General features: G+C 39.4%; 1 protein-coding gene across 2 annotated transcripts in view; it reads right to left on the reverse strand.

Annotated features, from left to right (window-relative positions):
- LOC149576143 (Protein kinase superfamily protein) overlaps positions 1 to 22093 on the reverse strand; it is a 258692-nt gene extending 236599 nt beyond the window's left edge. For both annotated transcript variants that reach the window (XM_089816466.1, XM_089816459.1), the window contains exons 1-3: positions 21795 to 22093; positions 21470 to 21619; positions 17381 to 17557 (exon numbers count right to left, since the gene is read on the reverse strand). In XM_089816466.1, the coding sequence (XP_089672592.1) occupies positions 17381 to 17557; positions 21470 to 21619; positions 21795 to 22046 (579 nt within the window). In that variant the 5' untranslated portion in view covers positions 22047 to 22093. The remainder of the gene's footprint in view (positions 1 to 17380; positions 17558 to 21469; positions 21620 to 21794) is intronic.
- Positions 22094 to 22891: the final 798 nt, after the last annotated feature.

Raw genomic sequence — 22891 nt, forward strand, 5'->3', positions numbered from 1 at the left:
ACATGCTCGAAAGGACCCAAGAGATACCCCCGGCACTTCCACTCCCATAGCAGAACAAAACATTTTAAGTCAAATACTGCAGTTAGAACTACCCATGAAGGTCAAGGATCTCATGGAAACAATGCCACATTTAAAAGCAGCTTCGTTCAGTAGCCCAATGGCTCCAACAAGTACAATGGAACGAACAGAGGATCCTACCGGCTCCGCAACAGACTTGATGACATAGGCTATAAATAGTGGACAAAATCCTACAATAGTGGAGATGGGTATCCTAGGCACCATCCTCACCAATACAATTATGAATGGTGGGTCAAGGGTGAACGTTCTACCTGAGGACACTTGGAAGAGTCTAGGAAAGCCGAAGTTGTGGCCGTCGACCTCCAACTTACTAGGCGTTGATCAATATGGCATCAAAGCCCTGAGAACCTTGATGGCGCAACAGGTAACCATCGATACACAACCATTCATTTTGGACTTCATGGTGATTCCCCTCAAGTGGAAAGGATATGACACCATCCTAGGAAGAGGGTGGTTGGTGACCGTCGAGGCAAAGCATAACTAGAAAAAGAATACCCTATCATTCAAGAAGGGGGAAGAAAATTTATAATGGATCCCAAAACCTAGATGGTTGGCAAAGAAATAGCATCCTCATCAGATTCCATGGATGGCGTATTCCATTGGCAAATGAATGACTATGAACTATTCCCTCCGTCCTGTAATGTGCTTAAAATCAAAGATCCCAATGAATTCCCTCAGGAATACAAAAAGTACAAGGAAGGTGAAGCATAGGTCGAGGACAGTCCTGCCCACCAATTCCCTAAGGATGAGCGAATCCAATACAAGGAGGCAAAGCTAAAGGAAATAAACCTCAGAGATGAGGAGAACCCAAAGGCCATCCTAATGGGGGATGACTAGGACCCGAGTGTTAAAAACGACAACATTCAAAATCTTTATGAAGTATAAGGACATCACCGCCTCGATGTATAAGGACCTGAAGGGTGTACCTTCGGAGCTATGCATATGCCAAATTGCCCTAGTTCCAAAAGCCCAACCTGTACGGAAAAGGCCCTACAGGATGAATAAGAACTATGTCGCAAGAGTAGAAGCCGAGATTAAACGAATGTTGGACATGGGTATTATCTTTTTGGTGGACACGAGTGAATAGGTCTCACCCATCATGATCTCCCTGAAGAAGGAAGGAAACCAGATCCGCATTTGTGTGGATTTTCGATGTCTTAACAGAGTAACCATTAACGACCCATTTCCCATTTCATTCACAAATAACATATTGGAGGAGGTAGTTGGCCATGAAATTTACTCATTCATGGATGGGTTATCCGGATACAACCAGATATCCACTGCAGAGGAAGACAAACAGAAAACCACCTTGGTAGTTGAAGACAGTGTATACGCTTATAATCGAATGACCTTCGGCCTTTGCAATGCACCAAGGACCTTCCAATGGATTATCCTAAACATCTTTGATAAGATGTTGACAGGGAATTTCAAAGCATTTTTGGACGAGTGGTTTATATTTAGTAGTTAGGACAAGCACATTGCAGCCTTGGGGGAGTGCATGGAAAGGTGTCAACAAGCTCGTCTAGCATTTAACCCCAAGTGTCAGTTTATGATGCCACAAGGGACGCTGCTCGGGCACATGGAGTGCAAGGAAGGATTAAAAACAGATCTTGATAAGGTACAGGTGATAATGGAAATGGAGGCTCCTACAAATGTAACTAGCATCAAATCTTTCCTCGACTGCATCAGATATTACCGACAGTTTATCAAAAACTTTGCAAAGATTTCATAGCCGATGGATAGGCTCACGAGGAAGGGGAACCGTACTCTTGGAAAGGAGAACAAGAGGAAACCTTCAGGGATTTGAAAACAAGGTTGTTAGCAATCGCTATTCTTGCATTTCCAAAATTAGGACAAGGAATATCATGTACATGTCGACGCATCCAATTATGCCATTGGAGCCACCTTGGCTCAAGAAGGGGCACATGGACTCGACCACCCAATATACTTTGCAAGTAGGTTGCTCTCGAATGCCGAGAAGAACTATAGTACCATGGAACAAGAGGCCCTTCGAATGGTTTATTCGGTCCAGATGTTCAAACACGATTTACTAGCAGTGCCATTCACCTTCTATGTGGACCACCAGGCCCTTGTGTACCTGGTTAACAGACCAATTATTCAAGGGAGGGTGAGACGATGGTTGCTCTTACTCCAGGAGTTCACATTCAAGATTGTTGTGCGGCCAGGCCATAGCCATGTTAGTGTAGACCAATTGTCACAGATCAAGTCTGGTGAACCATCAATTGGGGTAAATGACGACTTTCTAGACTCCCATCTGTTTCATATTGTTGTACTTCCTAAATGGTATACAAGTATAGATGAGTACCTAGCCACAGCTAAGTTCCCTTTGGACATGCCTCCAGGCGAGCGAAGGAAGTTGGTCCTCAGGAGCAGGACCTTCCAGCTAATTAATGGAGTGTTGTATAAAATGGGCCTAGACCAAGTCCTAAGGCGATGTGTAATGGAGGAGGAAGTACCGAGTGTGCTTCAAGAAGCGAACAAAGGAACTGCAGAAGAACACATGGGACCAAATATGATAGCAAGAAAAGTGCTCATAGCAAGCCTATGGTGGCTAGCTTTGTACAATGATGCTAGAGAATGGGTGGTCAGATGTGATGCATGCCAACGGCAGGGAAACCCTTCAAATGGATTTTATGCCTCTCAAACCTTCTCACGCTCAGGAGTTATTTGAAAAATGGGGACTCAACTTCGTAGGACCTTTAAAGCCTAGTCGTGCTTGACAATGTTGATAGATTGTAGTCGCTGCAAAATATTTAACGAAATGGGTTGAAGCACGCGAGCTGACGGATAACTAGCACTAAGTACTACGAAGTTCATTTATGGACAGATCATAACAAGATATGGCATCCCAATTCAATTAACAAGCGACAAAGGTGGACATTTCGTAAATCATTTCATTAAGCTATTGACTATAGAACTTTAAAAAATTTATACATTGTCAAGCCCATAATATCCTTGGGCGAACTGTTAGGCAAAGGCGACTAATGAAATCATAGTGGGCGTCATCTATAAGTCTTGTGGGGTTGAAGGTGAAGACTAGGAAGAGAGATTACCTTTGGTGTTGTGGGCCTACCGGAGTTCTTACAAGGTGACCACAAGATAGACACCCTTTTAATTGATGTATGGACAGGAGGCAGTGGTTCCTGCAAAATTCATGGTTCCCAGCCTATGGATAGCCATTGATAACAAGCTTGGCGACATGGATAGTCTGAGGGAGAGACTTTATAACTTGAATAAGCTAGACGAGAAAAGAGTCATCGCGCAATCGGCCACGAATGTGGCACAACAACGGAGGAAAGCGTGGCACGACAAGCACCTCCGTCGAATGCAATTTAGACTTGGGCAGTTAGTGTTGAAATTTAATGGGCGAAATGAAATAAAGCATGGGAAATTTAAAAGAAAAATGGCTAGGTCCATAAAAAGGCAGATAAGTGGCAGCCAATTGATCAGTAAAGTTGTGGACACTTGATGGCAGAAAAATTTTAGACACTGTCAACGGATCATAGCTGAAGGTCTACTACCAGAGGTAAGGAAGCCACCACCCGGAAGGGTAAAGTAGTAGGAAAAAAAAATTAAAAAGTAATCAAAGTCGACTGAACGGTGGCCTTCACCGAACAATGGAGTCACCGAACGATAGTTGTCACTGTCGGTGAAGTCACCGAACAGTGCCTTCTACTGTTGAGGAAGTTGCCAAATGGTGACTTTCACTAAACAGTGATCCACCCGATGATGAAGTCATCGAACGGTGATCCACCCATCGTTGTTTTAAAAGGGAAAACAAAAGAAAAAAATTAAAACAAGCACAAAGTCTGCGGTCAAGGAAGAAATAGCAGCCGTGAGAAGCACGGAAGGAAACATCAGTGTTAGAAGAGGGCTGAGTTGTGTAGTTTGGAAGCAGACTCCATTCCATGGACTTGAAATCATTTGATTTGACAACATAGCAGCCATCATATCTATTCTATCTAGCCGCGAGATCTTGACCAGACGTTGCAACAAATCTTTGAGCGTCAAAGAAACGAGAGACCAAATCCTATGCATATGAGAAAAATTGAGTAATAGTGTACGGAGTTGCTGGAAAGATCCACCGTACGGTGTCTAGGTCTCCACCAAAGGACATCCAAATTCCTTACAGCAAGAATTTTGGCAACAAGTAATTGCAAGGAAGCCCCAACTATTTATTAGATGAACAAAATGACAAGTCTGTTAGACAACGATAAATCCGTTATGAATGACGCAAGGAAAAGGAAGTGGAAGGTGCACTTGGATGAAAATCTGAGAAAAGAAAAGAAAGTCAAGGTTTTTCCCTTTGGAGTTTAGGTAGCAAGAAAAATGGAGGGATCATCAAAAAGCAAGAAAAAGATGAAGGGTAAAGTTGCACAGAAGGAGCGAGTCACATTAAAGACATTTGACGGCCTTAACGGCTTAGAATGTAGGAAATGGTCGCAAGAGACTCCAACCACGGATGAGGTGAAGAAGTTGCTGCTTAAAGCAGGAGCACATTGGGCCATTCAAATACCCTTATTTCCTATTAAGAATTTCAAGCCTATACTGCAGACAATGGCGAAGACATTTGACAAAGTTAGGAGGAGCACATTTCAGTGTCGGAAACATGTAGTGACGGTATCATTTATTGCAGCTGACTTCTGTTGTGAGGTTTTCACACCATCGCCCCAAAAACTTTGGGGATGCCCTTTTTCTAGATTGCCTTGGCAAAATTTCTTGAAGTTGTCCAAAAGTTGCCAATATTAGAAAATTTTGCTTCTTGGACACCTTCGGGTCAAGAGGGAGGAGGTAAAATTTATTTTTCACCCGGTTTTAAGCTTGATTTTCCAAAACGACTAATTTTATCTTTAGGACAAACAAATTTCAAAAACAACATTTTTTTTTATGGTTAAGACGAATATTTGGTAGGATGAAATTGCAAATTTTTGGACTTAGGCAGATTTTGGAAATTGGATGTAATTGTATAGACTTGAACATTTTCAAATGAAAATTTTAGATTTAATTGTTTTGGAAAATCTTGAATTTTTGGTGAAGAGGGAAATTTAGTGATAGTGAAATAAAAATTGGAAAATCGATTTTGGATGCTAGAAAATGATTTATTTTGGGTTAAAAATTAAAATTGCTTTGCAAAATTGGAAGTGGACTTAATTGCAAAATTTGCATTAAATTGGTTGAAATATTGCCTAGAAGATTTTTAAATGTCAAAAGAAACTGGTAAATTAAAATTGAAAATCGATTCTGGCTTGCTAGAGTTGATTTTAATGATATTTTAATTGCTAAAATGCTTTTAAATGATAATGTTGGCATCTCCTAGGCTTTCCTAATTTAATTTTGCAATTTTTTGTCCTAACCGGCAATTAAATGTGCAAATTTCACTATAGGCAAATTAATTTAATGTTGCATTTAAATCTGGGCCATTAATTGAGGGGATTTCGAAATTTTAAAAGGAAGTGAAATTGAAATTAAAATCATATTTTTGGGCTAAGTGTTTGTAATTTGGAAATTTAATTTGGCCCCCTTTGTGTGTTATATTCAATGTATTTTAAGGCCTAAGAGGTGTGAAATCCAAGGTAAATTATTGGGTCCACAATGGGGAAAGTTTAAAGCTATATTAGAGGCCTACATGACTTTTTTTTTAATTTTCAATTTTAGGGCTTATGGTAATTTCGGATTTGGCTAATTTAATCCCCCTTATCTAATTTGATTTCCCTCCAATGCAAGTAGGCCTTATTCAAAGAGGGAAAGTGGTATAAGAGGGCTCCTCCCTCTCCCATTTTCTCATTCCATCACAAGCCTTCTCTTGCTTGGTGATTTTTTGGAGCAGCTTTCTTCTCTAGCTTGGCGACTTTTTTTCTTGGAGGATAATTTCAGACTTAGCGATTTCTATTGGAGCAGATTTCTTGTGGCTTGGCACCATTTTTTTCTTCCAACTAGGGCTGCGTATTTCTAGCCTAGGCAATTTTGAGGCAAATTCAAATTTTTCTTCTTGGGCGAATTTTGTGGAGGCCTGATTACGAACTGAGTAGAGGATTGATTTTCTTTTTTTTTTGCAAAGGGCCTGCGATTTTATATCAGATCTGTTCATGGGCAGCGAGCTAGGGTTTTGAGGCATGTGTTAGCATCCATTTTTGGCGATAGAGAGGACAATTTTGGCACTTCTTCTTCAGCACTCCATTTTGGCGATTTTTGGGCAAGCATCTCGGGTTTTAGCGCCTCCATTGTGGACTGTTCTGGGCAGCATTTGTTTCATTTCCAGAGCTGATCCTTTGGTGTCAATTCCAATCTTCATAAGGCACCAAAATCCATCACATTTGAGCACCTTCATTTTGGGCAATTTGCATGTGCATGTTAGGGTTTTATTGGCGGCAACTTCTAGGGCATTTTGGACAAAAGTTTGATAGTGTTTTGGAGGTCTGATTTATATCATTTATGACAAATTTGAGGGCCTGATTTGACAAGTTTTATTGCAGCACTTCATGCCCTAGCTGGGTCATAACCAAACCCTAGCAATTTTCATTGACATCTTCTACTATTGGCAACTTTTTTGAAGGATATTGAAGGCAGATTTGAGGACATTGTTTTGTGCCCTAGATCAAGTATTTCAATGACAATTTCCAGAATTTGATCAAGTCTGAATTGGACAACATAAGGGCAGATTTTCGCACATTTTGGTGACCTAGACAAGGAGTTTTAATAAGCATTTTCAGTACTTGCATAAGGTGGACAGAATTCCAAGGTCTTATTTCACTTGCCATTATTAAGATAATATCTTATACTTTCTATAATAGTCAACTACTTGTCTGTAGTCCGTCTTTCAGTCTAGATAGGAATGTTTCCTATCCTGTCTCTTTTTTCTTCAGTCCAAATAGGAATGTTTCCTATCCTATCTCAAGTTTTGTTTCTAATTCCGTCTTCAGTCTACGTTGTTTCTTTTAGAAACAACGTCCTTGTAATTCTTTATAAGGAACACATTTGTTCCTCTGTTAATGAATGAATCATCCGGAAATCCGTTAATCTACCAACTCTTCTTGAATCTTGTAACATGGTATCAAAGCTATTACTTAAATTTTTTCGAAAAAATTTATAATTTCTTCGTGAAATTATTTGTTTAAATCTTTTCAAAATTATTTCTGTTGAATTTCTCTAAAACCCGCTTAGGGTTTTCGGCCTAGGGAAATTCCCGAACTCAGGTCTGCCTATGTTTGTTCAGCACACTCTAGCCCCATTCGTCCATGCACATCGATCCTTGAAGAAAAATCTGCCATTTTTTATCAAGAAATCTGAAGTTTTTTCAAGCTTTTTTCAGCTAGGGCCTTTTTTTCCGAAACCCTAATTTTTGGGGTCGAAAAAATATTTTGTTTGCAGATTCTTGGTGGGTTTTTTGAGAGCTCAACTGGGTTGTCGTCTGTTTGTTTTGGGTGCCTCGATTTTTGTGCCTCGATTTTCAAGCCAGCGGATCCAGAAAACGACAGCAGATTCTTTCTAGGTTTTTCGAGCTCTCTTCTGGGTCATTCTCTAATTCTTTTGGGTCTTTCGTATTTTTGCCTCGAAGAACGTGCCTTCACAGATTTTCACAGTTTTTCATTGAAAAATGTGTCATGGCATCTCTGACAAATATTCTGCTCGAACATAATACCAAATTCAATGGTCGCAATTATGGAACCTGGAAGCAGCGCATCATCGCAATCTTTGAATATCGAAACATTGATCAACTTGTTCTGGGTGTTAGGCAGCGTCTGACTTCTCCGGGTCCTGATCAAGATGAAGTTGCATTTTTCACCTTCTGAATTTGTTTCTATTTTTTCTTGGGTTTGTTGATTTTCTCCTCAAAAATCATTTCAAGTTGTCTGTAATACGCAAGGTTGCGTGAGATTCTGGGTTTGTTGATTTTCTCCTCAAAAATCATTTCAAATTGTCTGCAATACGCAAGGTTGCGTGAGATTCTGGGTTTGTTGATTTTCTCCTCAAAAATCATTTCAAGTTGTCTGTAATACGCAAGGTTGTGTGAGATTTTGGGTTTGTTGATTTTCTCCTCAAAAATCATTTCAAGTTGTCTGTAATACGCAAGGTTGCGTGAGATTCTGGGTTTGTTGATTTTCTCCTCAAAAATCATTTCAAGTTGTCTGTAATACGCAAGGTTGCGTGAGATTCTGGGTTTGTTGATTTTCTCCTCAAAATTCATTTCAAGTTGTCTGTAATACGCAAGGTTGCGTGAGATTCTGGGTTTGTTGATTTTCTCCTCAAAAATCATTTCAAGTTGTCTGTAATATGCAAGGTTGTGTGAGATTCTGGGTTTTACCGTTTTTTCCACAAAAACGAAGTTTTGTAATTGCAACTTATTTTGAGTCATAGCACTCTTCTGACAAAGCTTCTTGGTTTCAACATTCTGTAGATCCAGGGAGGGTCTCAGTTATCACAGAATGTTCCGACATCCGTACGTTGACCATTAAGGGAGGGTATTAAGATAATATCTTATACTTTCTATAATAGTCAACTACTTGTCTGTAGTCCGTCTTTCAGTCTAGATAGGAATGTTTCCTATCCCGTCTCTTTTTTCTTCAGTCCAGATAGGAATGTTTCCTATCCTATCTCAAGTTTTGTTTCAAATTCCGTCTTCAGTCTACGTTGTTTCTTTTAGAAACAACGTCCTTGTAATTCTTTATAAGGAACACATTTGTTCCTCTGTTAATGAATGAATCATCCGGAAATCCGTTAATCTGCCAACTCTTCTTGAATCTTGTAACAGCCATGACTTCACATTCTCGCTTGGAGGACTAAATTTTCACATGCATGGGCAATTCTGAGAGCACTAAATTCTGATTTTTCCAACTAGGGCCTCAAGATTTGCAAGGGATTTGAAATTCTTAAGTCTGATCCTAAATTCCAAAAGAAGACCCAGCGATTGGTAAAGGTAACTTCAAATCATTTAGAGTTGAAAGGGGTCCTTAAGCTGATTTTTCTCTTTCGTTCTTGTCTAGATATTATTTCCCTTGGTTCTTCTTGCATTCATCATCCACCACTTCATCATTCCATCATAGGTTGAAGTTTGGAGATTGATAACTGTAGAATCTATGATAGGACATTCGAAGAGGCAGAAATAAGCTAGACCACCCTAGGTATTGGAAAGGGAGATATAAGTATAGTCCATCCTAAGGCAAAGGCGAGGCAGAAATAAGTGATAGTCCCACCCCTAGGAAGAAGATTGGAAATTGATAAGTGTAGTGATAGGGCATTTGGCGAGGCAAAAATAAGTGTAGAATCCATTGATAGAAAGAAGGTTGGAGATCGATAAAAGTAGTCCATATCACTTAGAATGAAGGGGCAGAAATAAGTGCTTAGGATGGTAGATATTAGCGCAAGCAAGAACCCTAAGGGAACAAATACTAAGAAAGACAAAGAGGATATGATGCCCAAAACAACTTTCTTCTCGAAAATGAGGCAAATAACCGATACCAATGGCGGTACAATAAATATGCTACAAGTAAAGGACAGACTAGAGGAAGGACAATTCCCCATGGCAAAGATCTACAAAGGCAGGATTGGCTACACGAAGGCAAGAAAGGAGTCACCAGGTCATCAAGGCTCACCATGGCAGACTTCAAATTAGAGCATGGAGCTCTCATTCCGCTTCTCAGCCAGATCATGAGCCTAGCTCAAGGTATGCAATTTGAAAACTGGATGTACTTCTTTATTGATGAAATTGAAAAGGGAAAAGAAGATTTGATTGGGCTAGGATCATAAGCAAGAACCTAGAATTGCAACTTAGGACCCTACAAAATCAAAAGCAATTATACATGGGGTCCTACCTCTTTTATTTGATTTAGAGGCAGTGAAAATTGAAAAGTGAATCTCAAGGAAGAGTGAATTTCAAAGAGAGCAAATTTGGAGGAAGTGATTTGAAAATATTTGGGGCTAGAGGCCAAAGAAGTTAATTCAAGTGGACAAGACGAGAACATCAATGAGGCAGAATTTGGGTCAAGACTGGATGAGTTGGGGAAGGTTGCCATCAAGAAGAAACATTTGGGCACCCTTGCCTCCCTTAATGCCTTTATCGGATATGCAAAAAAATATGAGAAGGATCATGAGAAGACACTGCAAGCAGCAAGCAACATGATGAATTCATTTGAGCTCAAGATGAAGCACACGCTTTGCCCTCCCATGAAGTAAGTCAACGACAAGCTAGCCAAGTTCATTGCTTCAGCTAAAAAGATGAAAGAAAGGGGTAGAACTATATTATAAGATCATTCGATGTAAGCCCAAGTGGCAATTTCTCTTTCTTCTAGTGTGGGACAAGTGTCTAATTCTGATTGGCTACCATTTTGGTGCCTTCTCATTGGTTGCCACTTTTCTTTTTTTTTCATTGGTCCATTGACGAGGTGGCATCTTCTCATTGGCTGATGGGGTGGCAACCCTAATTAAGGTTTCTAGGATCCAATCTGGATCGTTGATTTTGCTTTTGATCTCTACTATTGGTTGTAATTTTGGCCTCTATATAATGCCATTTTACTCTCATTTGTGAGGGAGTTATGTCGGAGAATTGTTGCCAAAATACTATCGAAATTGTTCTCTATTCATTGTTGTGACTTGCATGGTGGATATACATGATCACTTTGGTGTATTGCATGGTTCTTCTCATCTCTCAAATTAAAGTAGGATTTCATTCTATGTTGTTAGAGTAGAAGTAGATAGATAGTTGCATGGTAACATTAGTAGATGTTTGATAAGGATCTATAACTAGGCCACTAGCATCTTAGTGGCTTGTTGGGAAGCCTTGTTGGTAAACTAGTTCTTTTCCTTTCAATCACTGCATCTATGGAGGTGGAGCCGCTGGTAAACTTTCATTAGATTCGATCCCCATCCATTTGCTAACCTTTCCATTCATAGGAGTAAGAGTAGAATAGCAAGTAGTTGAGTAGTCGAAGTTTAGAAAAGTAAGTTAGGGAAGTATAAGTATCAGAGCACACTTATTCTCCATCATCGCCACCATCAACATCATCCGGCATTCATACCAAATCACCATCACCATCATCTCAAAGTCCAAGTTATCTTCGAACGAATAATGTAAGCCCACCAACGTGATTACCAGCAAATCACATCAATAACTGAGTTAGCATCTACAGGTTTAAGGAACATTGGAGTTATGCTTATGTCTTCATGAGTATTAACTTTTCAAGAGAGGAATTGTGTGTTTGATACTCCGTATCAAGTATTCAATTGCTAATATGTTATGTAGTGGTACAAAAACTCACATCAACAACTTCACTCGACTTTTTGCCATTCCTAGCCAAAACGGACAAAAGGTGGAGGTAAAGAAGACCAAGATGACAACCGAGAAGGAGTTTTCAATATGGAAGATATCCTACAGCCTCACCCCAGCTAAGTTGAATTCTATCATGAAGGCAATGAAAAGAAAAGGCATTAAGAAGGAATTTGTGGCCGAAGTTTCGTGGCGTTGCATATTAGACATCGTGAAGAGCAGGCTTATAGGGGTAAATAGGGCATCCGACATTGCTCTACCCCAGATTGTACACATGAATGGGCTGATGAACGGGGTGGTGTATGATTGGGCAACCATACTATCAGACAAAATGTATGAATTCATGACCCTGCAACACTACACCTTCTACATGCCGCACTACCCCATTGGCTTGTTCCTCGAGCCCATAATGCAACAAATTGCCTTAGACAAGTTGGAATTAATCCCATAGGGCAAGTTGGCAAAAGGCGAGCCCCCAATCTTCTATTAGTGATACTTGGACACAAGAGGGGCGATCGTAAGCCAAAAGCGGCGAAGGCAGGTTGTTGAATCCGTCTGAAAGGAGGCTAAGGATGTCAATAATGGTAGGGAAGATACCTCAAAGCCTTCTAGTAGCAACTCGGAGGTAGAGAAGAGTGATTCAGCCGAGGAGGTGGCTGTAGTACGAGTTGCACCACCTTCCACACATTTGACTCCGACGCAATGAGGGGTGGCTACACCTCCAAGAGCACCTGAGACCAAAGCCGTACCAATGGCTACACCTCCTAGAGAACCTAAGATCGAGGTCGTACCAGTAGCTACACCTCCAGGAGCACTTGAGGACACGAAGGTAGAGGTTGGGCCTTCGATTGTACTTGAGGTAGTAGAGATAGTGGCCAAGTCTGAGGTGGTCGAGGACAAGGATGTGGGTGCAGAGCAGCTGCAACCGCCCCAAGATATTGCACCAGGATAGGCTCGGATGGATGTTGTTGGAGCTAACACCATAGTTACTGTGGACAACACTCTTCTCAAGGATCTAGCACCCCCAGCCTGCCCCTCTAAGCAGACTATGAGTTTCTGGCTACAAAAGAAGTTTGTATTGACACTCACGGAACCAACGGGGGTAGCAATCCTATCTCCTCGACGAAAGGAACCTCAAGAGACAAGGGGTGTAGAGGTCTAAGTGATGAAGGACACACAGGTTGCCAATCTATAGGGTGAAGACACTACAAGGGGCATAGGAGGAGGGCAATGCAGGAGAGTTGGGTGTGACTGATGCTGACGAGTGTTGGACACAATTGATTGATTGTGTATTGTCTTTGATGTTACACAAATGTCATATCATCATCAGTTAGTGTATGTCGAGCTCACTCAGGCAGTGAAGACAATTTTTTGTGTCTACCAAGTGTTCCTGTGGTTGCCTAGTTCAGAAGGCAGTGTCTATCGAGTTCACTCGAGCATCAAAGGAAAGTCTGCAGATGATGAGTGTTAACCGAGCTCACTCAGTTAATGAAGAAAATTTGGATGGAACCAGTGTTAACTGAGCTCACTCGGTTGGCAAAGGATCTTTGCAAGTATGCAATGTTAACCAAGCTTTTGTTGGTTAACACAGAAAATTGTTTCTGAGTTAGTGTCTACCGAGTTGGGTCAACTAAAGAAGGATTTTCTTGTTTTAGCATATTAAGCTTAATTGATTTATTTATTGGTTCTAGCCGACAGAGGTAATGAATATTAATTATTCTAACTTGTATATGAGCCAACTTGACAATATGAAAGATATAAGGTCAAGTTGAGAATTTGAAAGTGTGTGAAGGTGTTATGAATGATATGATATGATATGATAGATTTTAATGACGTCCACAAGACTAAAGTAGTCTATGGGACCCATGCAATCACCCTCCCGAGTCAGGAGCGGAACTAGTCAGTTGCAAAGTTTTGGTTAACTTGTCTCTCCTTCTCTGAAGTTTGATAATCAAATCCGCTGTTCTCTTCACTTGATCTTCCTCGAATAAATAGTTGAAGTCCTTGTTCTGCAGTATTTTTGTATAACCAGACCTGATGTCATTGTAAGTCAGGCACTCCTTGACAAAGTGTTGCTCTGTCTCAACTGTTCCCATATTACAGAATAAACATGTTCTGTCTGCCCACTCTTCCTTTGGAACTTGCCATCTACCAATTTCACATCACAGCTGATGTGAACTAGTTCTAAGTTGTGCCATCAACATTTTTGCTTTCCAGTTAATAGGTGCTCTTATATAGGCCTTTTCATCATGACTAAAAGTGGGATTAAATTCTTTAATGTAATAAGATTTTTTCCGCCCTATGTGTCTTGTCCACAGAATATAGCGAAATTTTTCATTGACAAACTTCTTTATTTCTTTAATGTTATCCGGACAAGTTTGGATGTTGATATCCCATTTTCGCATCCATTTGTCATTTTGCTTCATCCATGTGCTTTTCCGCCTCACAAGTTTTTCCTCTATGACCAACTTGGGCCAACGATCTGTTTCCAGACCTTGGGTTTTCTTTAAATAGCTTAGCATTCGGACCAATGCGACGGCTTCTAATGGAAAGGAACCCACCTCCGCCAAAAGGATCTCATACGGAACTGTGGTCTTGACTTTAAGATTGCATGTGATGAAGTGTTTTTGAATTCTTTCTACTTGAATGTATTGAAGATTTAATGATGAAGAGAGGAAGCAAATTCGAAGGATAAGCAGAATATCCTTGTGGAACAGAAAAGCTATATTCGATCAGGAAGGATCAAGTACAAGCCAGAACAGAGATCTATAATCAGCAAATCAGTTGCATTCAAATCAGATCATCTCATTGTTACTCTCTAACCATTGTAGCAGTGATCTAAATCTCTTAACAGAATTGGCTTAACAGCTATTTGTATATCCTCTAACAAGATCGCAATTCTATTGAATTGTCTTAAGACCTCTAACAAGGCCACTCCTAACAGGGTAATTAAATCCTTTAATAGGGTCACACCTAATAGTGTGTTTTGTAACCTTTAACACCGTTGGCTTCTAATAGGGCTCACTTCAAAAGAGTGAAAACAGTAACTAGTTGCAATTGGTGGTTTTTCCCAAATTGGGTTTCCACGTTAAATCCTGGTGTCAAATGTGTTCATGCTATTTTCTTTTATGTGTTTGCAACTAAGTTAAAGTAAGGGTAATCACAGATAAAATTTAAAGATTTGCATAATCAGTATTTACCAAGTTACTGCATTTTGTTTGTTTACCGAGCATCAGCAGTAATCAGTTTTCAAAATTTATTTTGTACTGACATCTACGGGATCTAGGATTTATTTTTGTAGTAACTAATTCACCCCTCCGCTCTGTTGTTGGTGAATTCTATATTGTAGCCAACGGGTAGAATTGTATCCGAACGGGCGCGTGACAGTTGAGTCACCCCTTCGGGAAGGTATATGTACACCATCCGGAATGAACTTTGGATCATCATAAACATCATCTAAAGAATTGTAATCGTCATCATTGGAGTTATTGTAATAAGCATATTGCGTTTATGAATAAAGTATCTGTTTTGCGTTATATCTCACTATACTACATGTGTTAAGTATCCTTTTACCCTGTATGGTAAACATTTGGCACCATTGCCATTATCCTTTTACCCTGTATCAATTATCAGTCCTGTGAAGTGTGACCAGTTGATGAGATCTGGAGCTGCTGCAGGCATGGAGTGTTTGGATGCCAGAGGTGGAGAGAGCACTGGAGCAAGCCTTTCAAGAAGGGTGCTACGCTTTGAGGCACTTGGAGTAGGCGTTGGACGTGAGGCTGTCTTGGTGGATGTAGAGAGCTCAGAGGAGCTGATCATCCAGTTGGAGGCAATAGAGTGACACTTGGCTCAGTGCACCTAGGTGTTGGAAGCAGAGAAGGCGGCACGGGTGGCTATCAAGGTCCGCTTAGCTAAGGAGCCAGTATTGTGTTAGCAGAGCCTACAGATGCAACGTGTTTTTGGAGACCAATTGGTGCAGGCACGGGAGGAATGTGAATGTGATGTGAAGGAAAAAGATCTATCCTGTTATAGTTAGTCACAGTTAATGTATTCCATTTTGTTAATCTGTCTCGGTAATTTTGTAATTGTCGTCCGGAGACAAATTTACTTTTTGGAGGGGATGATGTTGTCAATAAATTCTATATTTTAGCCGATGGGTAGAATTGTATCCGAACAGGAGCGTGACGGTTGAGTCACCCCTTTGGGAAGGTATATGTACACCGTCCAGAATGGACTTTGGATCATCATAAACATCATCAGAAGAATTGTAATCGTCATCATTGGAGTTATTGTAATGAGCATATTGCGTTTATGATTAAAGTACCTGTTTTGCGTTATATCTTGCTATACTACATGCATTAAGTATCCTTTTACCCTGTACGGTAAACACCCTCTCAGCTACTCCTTATATTTCCAACAATTGGTATCCTGGTAAGGGATGAGGTACACTCAGCAGAGGCAGGGGTACAGCAGAAGAACACAAGGTAGAGGCGTCCTTGACCGAGTTGGTTGTACGAGGATGACACATGGTAGCCATAGCAGAGGCTCGAGCAGTGAGGGGAGTGACAACAGAGTTACAACGCCTTCTAACTTTTGTACAGCAGGAATGCCCAGTCGCCTTTATAGAGTGTTTTGAGAAGGGATCGTGGCCAGCGGAGGAGCACCATAAATGATGAAGGCATGGACTATTCCTAAGCCAGCGACCAATAATAAGGTACAAGGCCTCATTCGCCAGAAAGAAAAGGCTTTTTGGAACGGATACTATGTGTTACGACACTCTGAGTATGTCTCGATTGATAGAGAGATTGCGTTGGTGATTTCAAAGACAACTAGGGAGGAGTTGGCCACCAAGTTGGCAAGAATGGAGCGCAACTTGCCTCAAAGGATATAGGAGATAGAGGCCAAGAAGGCATCCTGACTACCCTTGGAGGAAAAATTGGCAAAAGAGATAGAGCCATTTGGCCAAAGGTTAGCAGCGGTGACCTCCAAGAGACAAAGTGAGGAGGCCAGTTTAAGCCAAGCCTAGAAGGAGGTCAAGGAGAAGGAGAAGGAACTCCAAGAGGCTGCAGTCATGGTTAAGTCTGCACTCGAGCTTCATTTAGTCACAAAGCAAAAGTTGGAGGCAAGGACGACACAAGTGTACGAGCTGCGTGCACAATTAGGATCTTCCTTGGTACAGCCGGCATCCTGCTTTGTCCAATTGACCTCTTCTACAGTGGGTCACCCAGGGATGCTTCCTATGCCCCCTACTTCTTCTACTTATTTTTGTTTTATTGTTGTAGTTATCATTCCCCAAGTATGTTGTCTTCCGAAGATGACTTTCTTTTTTGGGGGGATGATGTTGTCAGGAAAACAGGTAGTTAGACGGTTGGTCCGTCCGAGGAAGTTATATGAATGCGACAATTCACCTCGCATCTACTCGGGCATTATATGAATGCACTTCTCTCTTCGAATGGGACACACTTGTATGTAGCAATGAATTGATGAATACAATATTGTTATGTTATCTTTTTATCCATTGTTGAGTACTTTATTTACGTGTGCAATTAATCTCTGTTAACCCAGTAGGGAAAACGATAATAAGGATTATTTCAGATTGGTTAACATCGTAATTACTCTAGTTCATCTATGCAAAAGCTTTATCGATCATCCTGTAACCTAAAACTATTGGATATTTATAATCTCACATTCAAGTTCTGACTTCTCTTATAAAAAAATTGAAGCATACAATTATAACACCTTTTAACTATCTTTGTCTATGTAATGATTGACAGTGATTTTTTTCGTATATACATATTCTGCAAACAATCTTGATAGTGAAAATAATTGCAGCGGAAAGGGCATATTTGCAAAAATAGATTGTGGACTCTGGAGGACAAACAGTTAAGAATGTAAGACTAAATTTATCTTTAAAGTACCTATATTCTAGTACTTCCACCACTAGCATGTATAAACAGAATTCTAGGGAACTAGAGACAGTTCAAAAGTAAAAACTGTCAAAACTCATTTACAGTTAGGTACCTCTTTGAGTTTATTGGTCACTATATCCCATGCCAAATGAGAAAGAAATCCACCAGCAACTGAAAGTAGCTGAGCCATGCGTGTGAATACTGCCCGAGGACGCTTCCCCCAATAAGAAGATATAGTATCGGGACTATAAACCAAAGGCAATGTTTCCTCATCTCCAGGGACTGAAACCTGTGAGCCCACACTCAATTTACTATGAAAATGCTCAAATTTATCATTATATAAGCAAAACATTTACCAAATGAAATTCTGAAAAAACAGCATTATTATTCTCTTGGTCAAAATGGCTCAAAATGATAAACAAAGACTAGAAAAAGATATGTCCTGCCTAGAATAAAAGAGTTAATTATAACTTGCCATGAAATATTAAACTGATTGAAGTATTATCCCAATAAATTATGGTCCAGAACTAATAAGAGAACATTTCCCCATACCTATAGCAAAACTTAAACCTGAACAGATATGTAAACCCTCTTCAAAAATTTGTTTTATCCTCACTATCATGAGCGAATTTTGTACTGTTTGGTAATGCAGATACTTTTCTTTTTTTTTTGATCGGTAATATGTGTCTATTTTATTAATTCAGAAACACTTAATTACATAGCCTTTGACATCAAGCCACTTCAAATAGCAGATTAAGCATTCCACCCCAAAACCCACTGGAATCAACCAGACTTCCAGACATCATCCCACAAAAAAAAACTCACAGACCACCAATGCTGTGACAACCGATAGAAAGAGCAGACAACAAACCAACCAATAATAGCCCATACTAACAAAAATTGGGCAAGCCAATGAACCAGAGTCAACAGACAAACTTCAACGGTAATGCAGATACTATTATAAAACAAAAGTTTGGCAGAATAAATTACAGACAAATTGACATTCAAGGCTTACTTAAGCTGAATTCAATTACTGGATTTTATTTTGAGCTCCAACTTCCAAAGTTGATTCTTCAAAGTTTCAAGTTCAATTCAAAATATATTTTTCCAAGTCCTACTTTACAAAAATGCCGACACTAAGACAAGATCCTAGTAGGATTCTAATGCATTTGTCACAACATTTTAATATTATATCTTGTTAATTTGGTAAGGTTAGTCATCTGCAATTTCCTGGTTCCTAAAAAGTATAGATTATTAAATATTGAAATTTAATCTGATTGTCACAACATTCTAGTACAGTGGCTTATCCCAGTACAACTCCCATGATATTGTCAAGCCCATTCTGGTGGCTTGAGAAAGTGTCAATTTTTGTTCCATAGTCAACTTCACTCATGGGCCAACCTTGTCATCTATAATTCACCTACATCAAAGGGGTCTTCAACAATGTCATTCAGGAAGAGTTTCTGGTTGATTGGACCACTATTGTGGTTATCCCTCTCTTTAAAAGTGGAGACACAAACAACCCAATTATCGAAAAATTATGGTGAATCCTCTCTTCGGCGAACTTTTCAGGAGCATGGTGGAACGTATAATTAGCAATTGAGCAGAAGGTGAAGGAAAAAGACCAAGAGGGCAAGCGAGTTTTAGGCCCAGACATTCTACCATGATCATTGCATCACTCTTCAACAACTGATAATGAAGATATGGGACAATCAGGAGTGAGAAGGTTATTGTTGTTTTGTGGACTTCGAGAAAGCCTTTGACACAGTCCCTAGAGACAAGTTGTGGAGTAGAATGGAAGAATTAGGCATTCGAGATGTGTATAGAACAGCAGTGCATAGGTTATAGGAAAGAGTTAGAGCCAAAATCAGAACTAAAGAGGGAATGTGTGAATGTTTTGTCTCCCACTTTGCTTGGCTAATACATTGATAAACTAGCATCCTAGTTAGACAAGGTACATGATAAAGGGGTTCATTTGGCAACGTATGTGGTGAAGCTTCTTCTGTATGCACACGATCTTATTCTGATTTCTAAAATTTCCTAGGGTTAAGAGATCATTTAGGGGCTCTGGAGCACTTTTCTCAGAAAGTGGGGATGCAAGTGTACATTACCAAGACGAAAAATTATGTGTTTTTCTTTGAAGAGAAAAGAAAAGCACAATTCCTTTCTTTTTGAAGGCAGTCCATTAGAAATTGCGAAAGAATACAAATACTTGGGGATTGACTTCCATTATAGACTCAGTTGGAAAATTTGTAGAGTGAAAAGCATTCAAGAAAGGTGAAAAGCATTATGCTTCTTCAAAATAGATGCAGAAACAATGAGCTCTAGGACTGTAAAACCAAGAAAACCTTATTTAGTTTGTTGGCCACGCCAGTTGTCCTTTATGGCTGCGAAGTTTGCAGTGTGGTTAGAGACAAGTAGAGAGGATTCAAAAACACTTATCACTAGCAATCTTGAAGTCACAACTTCAGTTTAGCAGAAGCAAGTAGCTTCCCATTGGAAGCGGAAGCATTAACTTGGTTAATAAGTTATTTGAAGAAACTTGAAAACATGGACAAACAAAGATGGCCCAAAATTGCAATGAAAGGGGACTTGGTCTGCAAGAAGAAAACATGGTGAGGCAAAGCAAAAAGTGGTTGAATAAGTGGAACATACAGGAATGTCCTAATACTAATGTGGAAATGAGAAATATTTCGGATTGTCATGTGGACTAATAACATGGGTAGGAAAAAGGCTCATTACATCAAAATGTTCAACCCAACCTACGAACGTGATGATAAGGCTCATCTAGGGGCAGCTATAAAGGGAAAGCTAGACTGTTAGGATGAGTTCTTATCATCTCAGATGTGAGATGAGAAGATGGAAAGGCCCAAAGAAGAGTAGCAAGATAGGATTTGTAGGTTTTGTGAGACGAGTGCGATGAGATTGAATCACACTTTGTCATAGAGTGCACAACATATGTTAACATCTGGGATCAATACAAAATCAGTTCGAGAGTGGACAGCATGCACAACTTATTCAGTGAGGATAAGATCAACCAAACCGCTAGTTTGATCGTCGAAATTCATAGCAAAAGGTTTGACTTGGAAAAGAAGTTGGAGTTAGGTTAAGATTGTGATACCGTAGTACCTTAGACTGTTTAGTCTCGTGGACGTCATTAAAATCCTTCGATTCAATTCATTTGATGTACACGAGTTTTATTCTAATTTGACTTGGGATCAAGTTAGAAATTCTTGAAGGCAAAAGTTAACCAAAAAAGTACAAGAAATCGCATAATTCCATTGCATAGTTCATAATTTTGAGAAGTTCATTTTGCAAAAATTGCTTTAGTTTAATTTGCCTGACACAATAGAACTTAAACGCACCCCTAAGCTTAGCGGTAACATATCATATGAACCATGCAAATTTATCAGATCCGTTATTAACTTATGATTGGCGATAACCTAAAAATGTATTTTTAATAAAATTGTCATGATTTGTGCATGAGAAGAAACTAAAATGCAATATAATTGAAAGTGATAACAATTTATGCTTGGAAGAGGCCCAACCATGATATTTAATGCTTTTAATTAATGCTCAACAAAATATTGCTGATGTGATTTAGGTAAACTTGTTACTGATTAAACCTCAAATACAATTTAATCAGAATTATTGATAGTTTATGCTTAATAAAAGACTAGTCACGCAATCTTACAAAAATTGTTGTTGATGTATGCTTACAGAAACCTAACACTCTTCGGTTGAATAAAAAGAAATGATAACTTAGACTTGACAGTAACCTGACACTGTAATTTAGACAATGTCAGCGATAACATGTGCTTGAGAGAAACTCAATGCAAAGCCACTTCAAATCTAAACGTGATCAGTCTGCAGATGCGGTAAAAGTTCATTTGAATTTTAACTGTTATCAAGATTATTTGATCAGAACCTCTGAAATCACTTGAAAGATTTCAATAGTTAACTAATTTATTTTTTTAATATAAATCCATACGAAAAGATCAAATCCTAGCTATCCTATCAGGCAACTAGACGAAAAAAAACTAGAATACTCTCACTCAAGATGAGGTTTTGCATTTTCCAGTGTAGAGCAAGACACTGGATAATGCGAAGTATAATCAGTTTGTGGATATGTTAAGGCATCTCCTCCTATAATTCCAAGCCAAAAGTACATACAAATAACAAAGAAATATAGCAAACCTACCTCTACGAGACGAAGCTGGACATCATCAGCCGCAAACAGCGAATCGGAGAGGTTCTGTCCACGTAAGCCTCTCATTAGCGACGCCAGCTGCTCATCTTCTTCCATTTGTGCTCTGAGTTTCTTGAACTCGTCCGACATGTCTCCCACTCTCTGCACAATGTCGGCAAGGAAAATTAACAAGTTATAAATAAAGAAAGAAAAATATTATGCAGTCAGAAGCTTCTTATGATCAAGGATTGAACAGAAACACAGACGCTTCACAGTTAAGATGAACAAACCAAAAAGAAGAAAATATCTTAATTCAAGCTTCAAAATCTTGTATCACCGTGGATGGACTTAGCCCGGGGGTCCGTGACTTCGTAATGCCGGAGGCGGATTCAACGTCGGGACGTCGAGGCTCCGTTGCAATGGCGCGGACATAATTCCTACGAGAACGCCGCCGTGGCTTCAATGTGGTTGACGGTAAACTGTGAAAACCTTCAGACGGCCCGCGGAAGCTCAGTGAATTGCCAACTTTAGCGAAAAATGAGGGTCTGCGGCAATCGAACCTGTGAAACGGGGATTTAATTGTGTCCATTTCAGTTCCACGAGGGCGCCGGTTCGATTCTCTCTATGTCCGAGCGCAAAATTTATGTGTCCCGCTTAATCTTATATGGGTGTAGGCTAAATTTTTGTTTGCATGCGTGGACAGGAGACGGTGAGGGAAAGTAGAGCCTCATGTCTAAAGTAGGAGGGAAAGCAGCCACGTTGCCTATACCTCAATCAAGCTCACTAGTGGTTAAGGGACTGAACCCCAAAAAAACGCAGTTTTTGCCCTTTTTTTATCAACGGTCAGGGTATGGTATATTTTTGTATTTTTAGATGAGTATAAAAAATAAAAAGTTTATAAGAGAAATCTGTCCACATTTTTTAAAAAACATAATAAATAGGTGTTGGTTAATCAAAAAAAAATTATTGTGTTTTCGTTTTGAAATTTAGTGTGCAATTGGTAGGAGGATAGTCCGTTCTAATAAAAATCGATAAATCATATGGCATATGCAACTTTACACAAGATTGTATCTTTGTACATAATAATGCATATTCAATTCTACGCAAGAATATTTGTGTGCAATATTTAAATATTATTTAAGATAATATAAATTTTAATGAACAATTGATTTCAATTATAATCCAAGCATAAAAAGAGTAAAATGATTAAGACTCCACTTGAATCATAATTCAAGTATTAAAAGAGTGAAGAAATTAATAAGTCCAATATAACATCATGTTAGTTCCACAAGCGAATGTAAAAATAAATACAAATTTCATGGAATGGACTAAGAACATATGTGAGAATTCAAAATATTTAAGAGAGTAAAGAGATTGACAAGACCAATATCAAATAAAGTCAATTTAAATCAAATCAAGTCAATTGTAAAAAGG

The sequence above is a fragment of the Cupressus sempervirens genome, chromosome 1, assembly GCF_028749045.1.
Source record: "Cupressus sempervirens isolate cs-2001-9-10 chromosome 1, ASM2874904v1, whole genome shotgun sequence".
Classification (NCBI taxonomy): domain Eukaryota; kingdom Viridiplantae; phylum Streptophyta; class Pinopsida; order Cupressales; family Cupressaceae; genus Cupressus; species Cupressus sempervirens.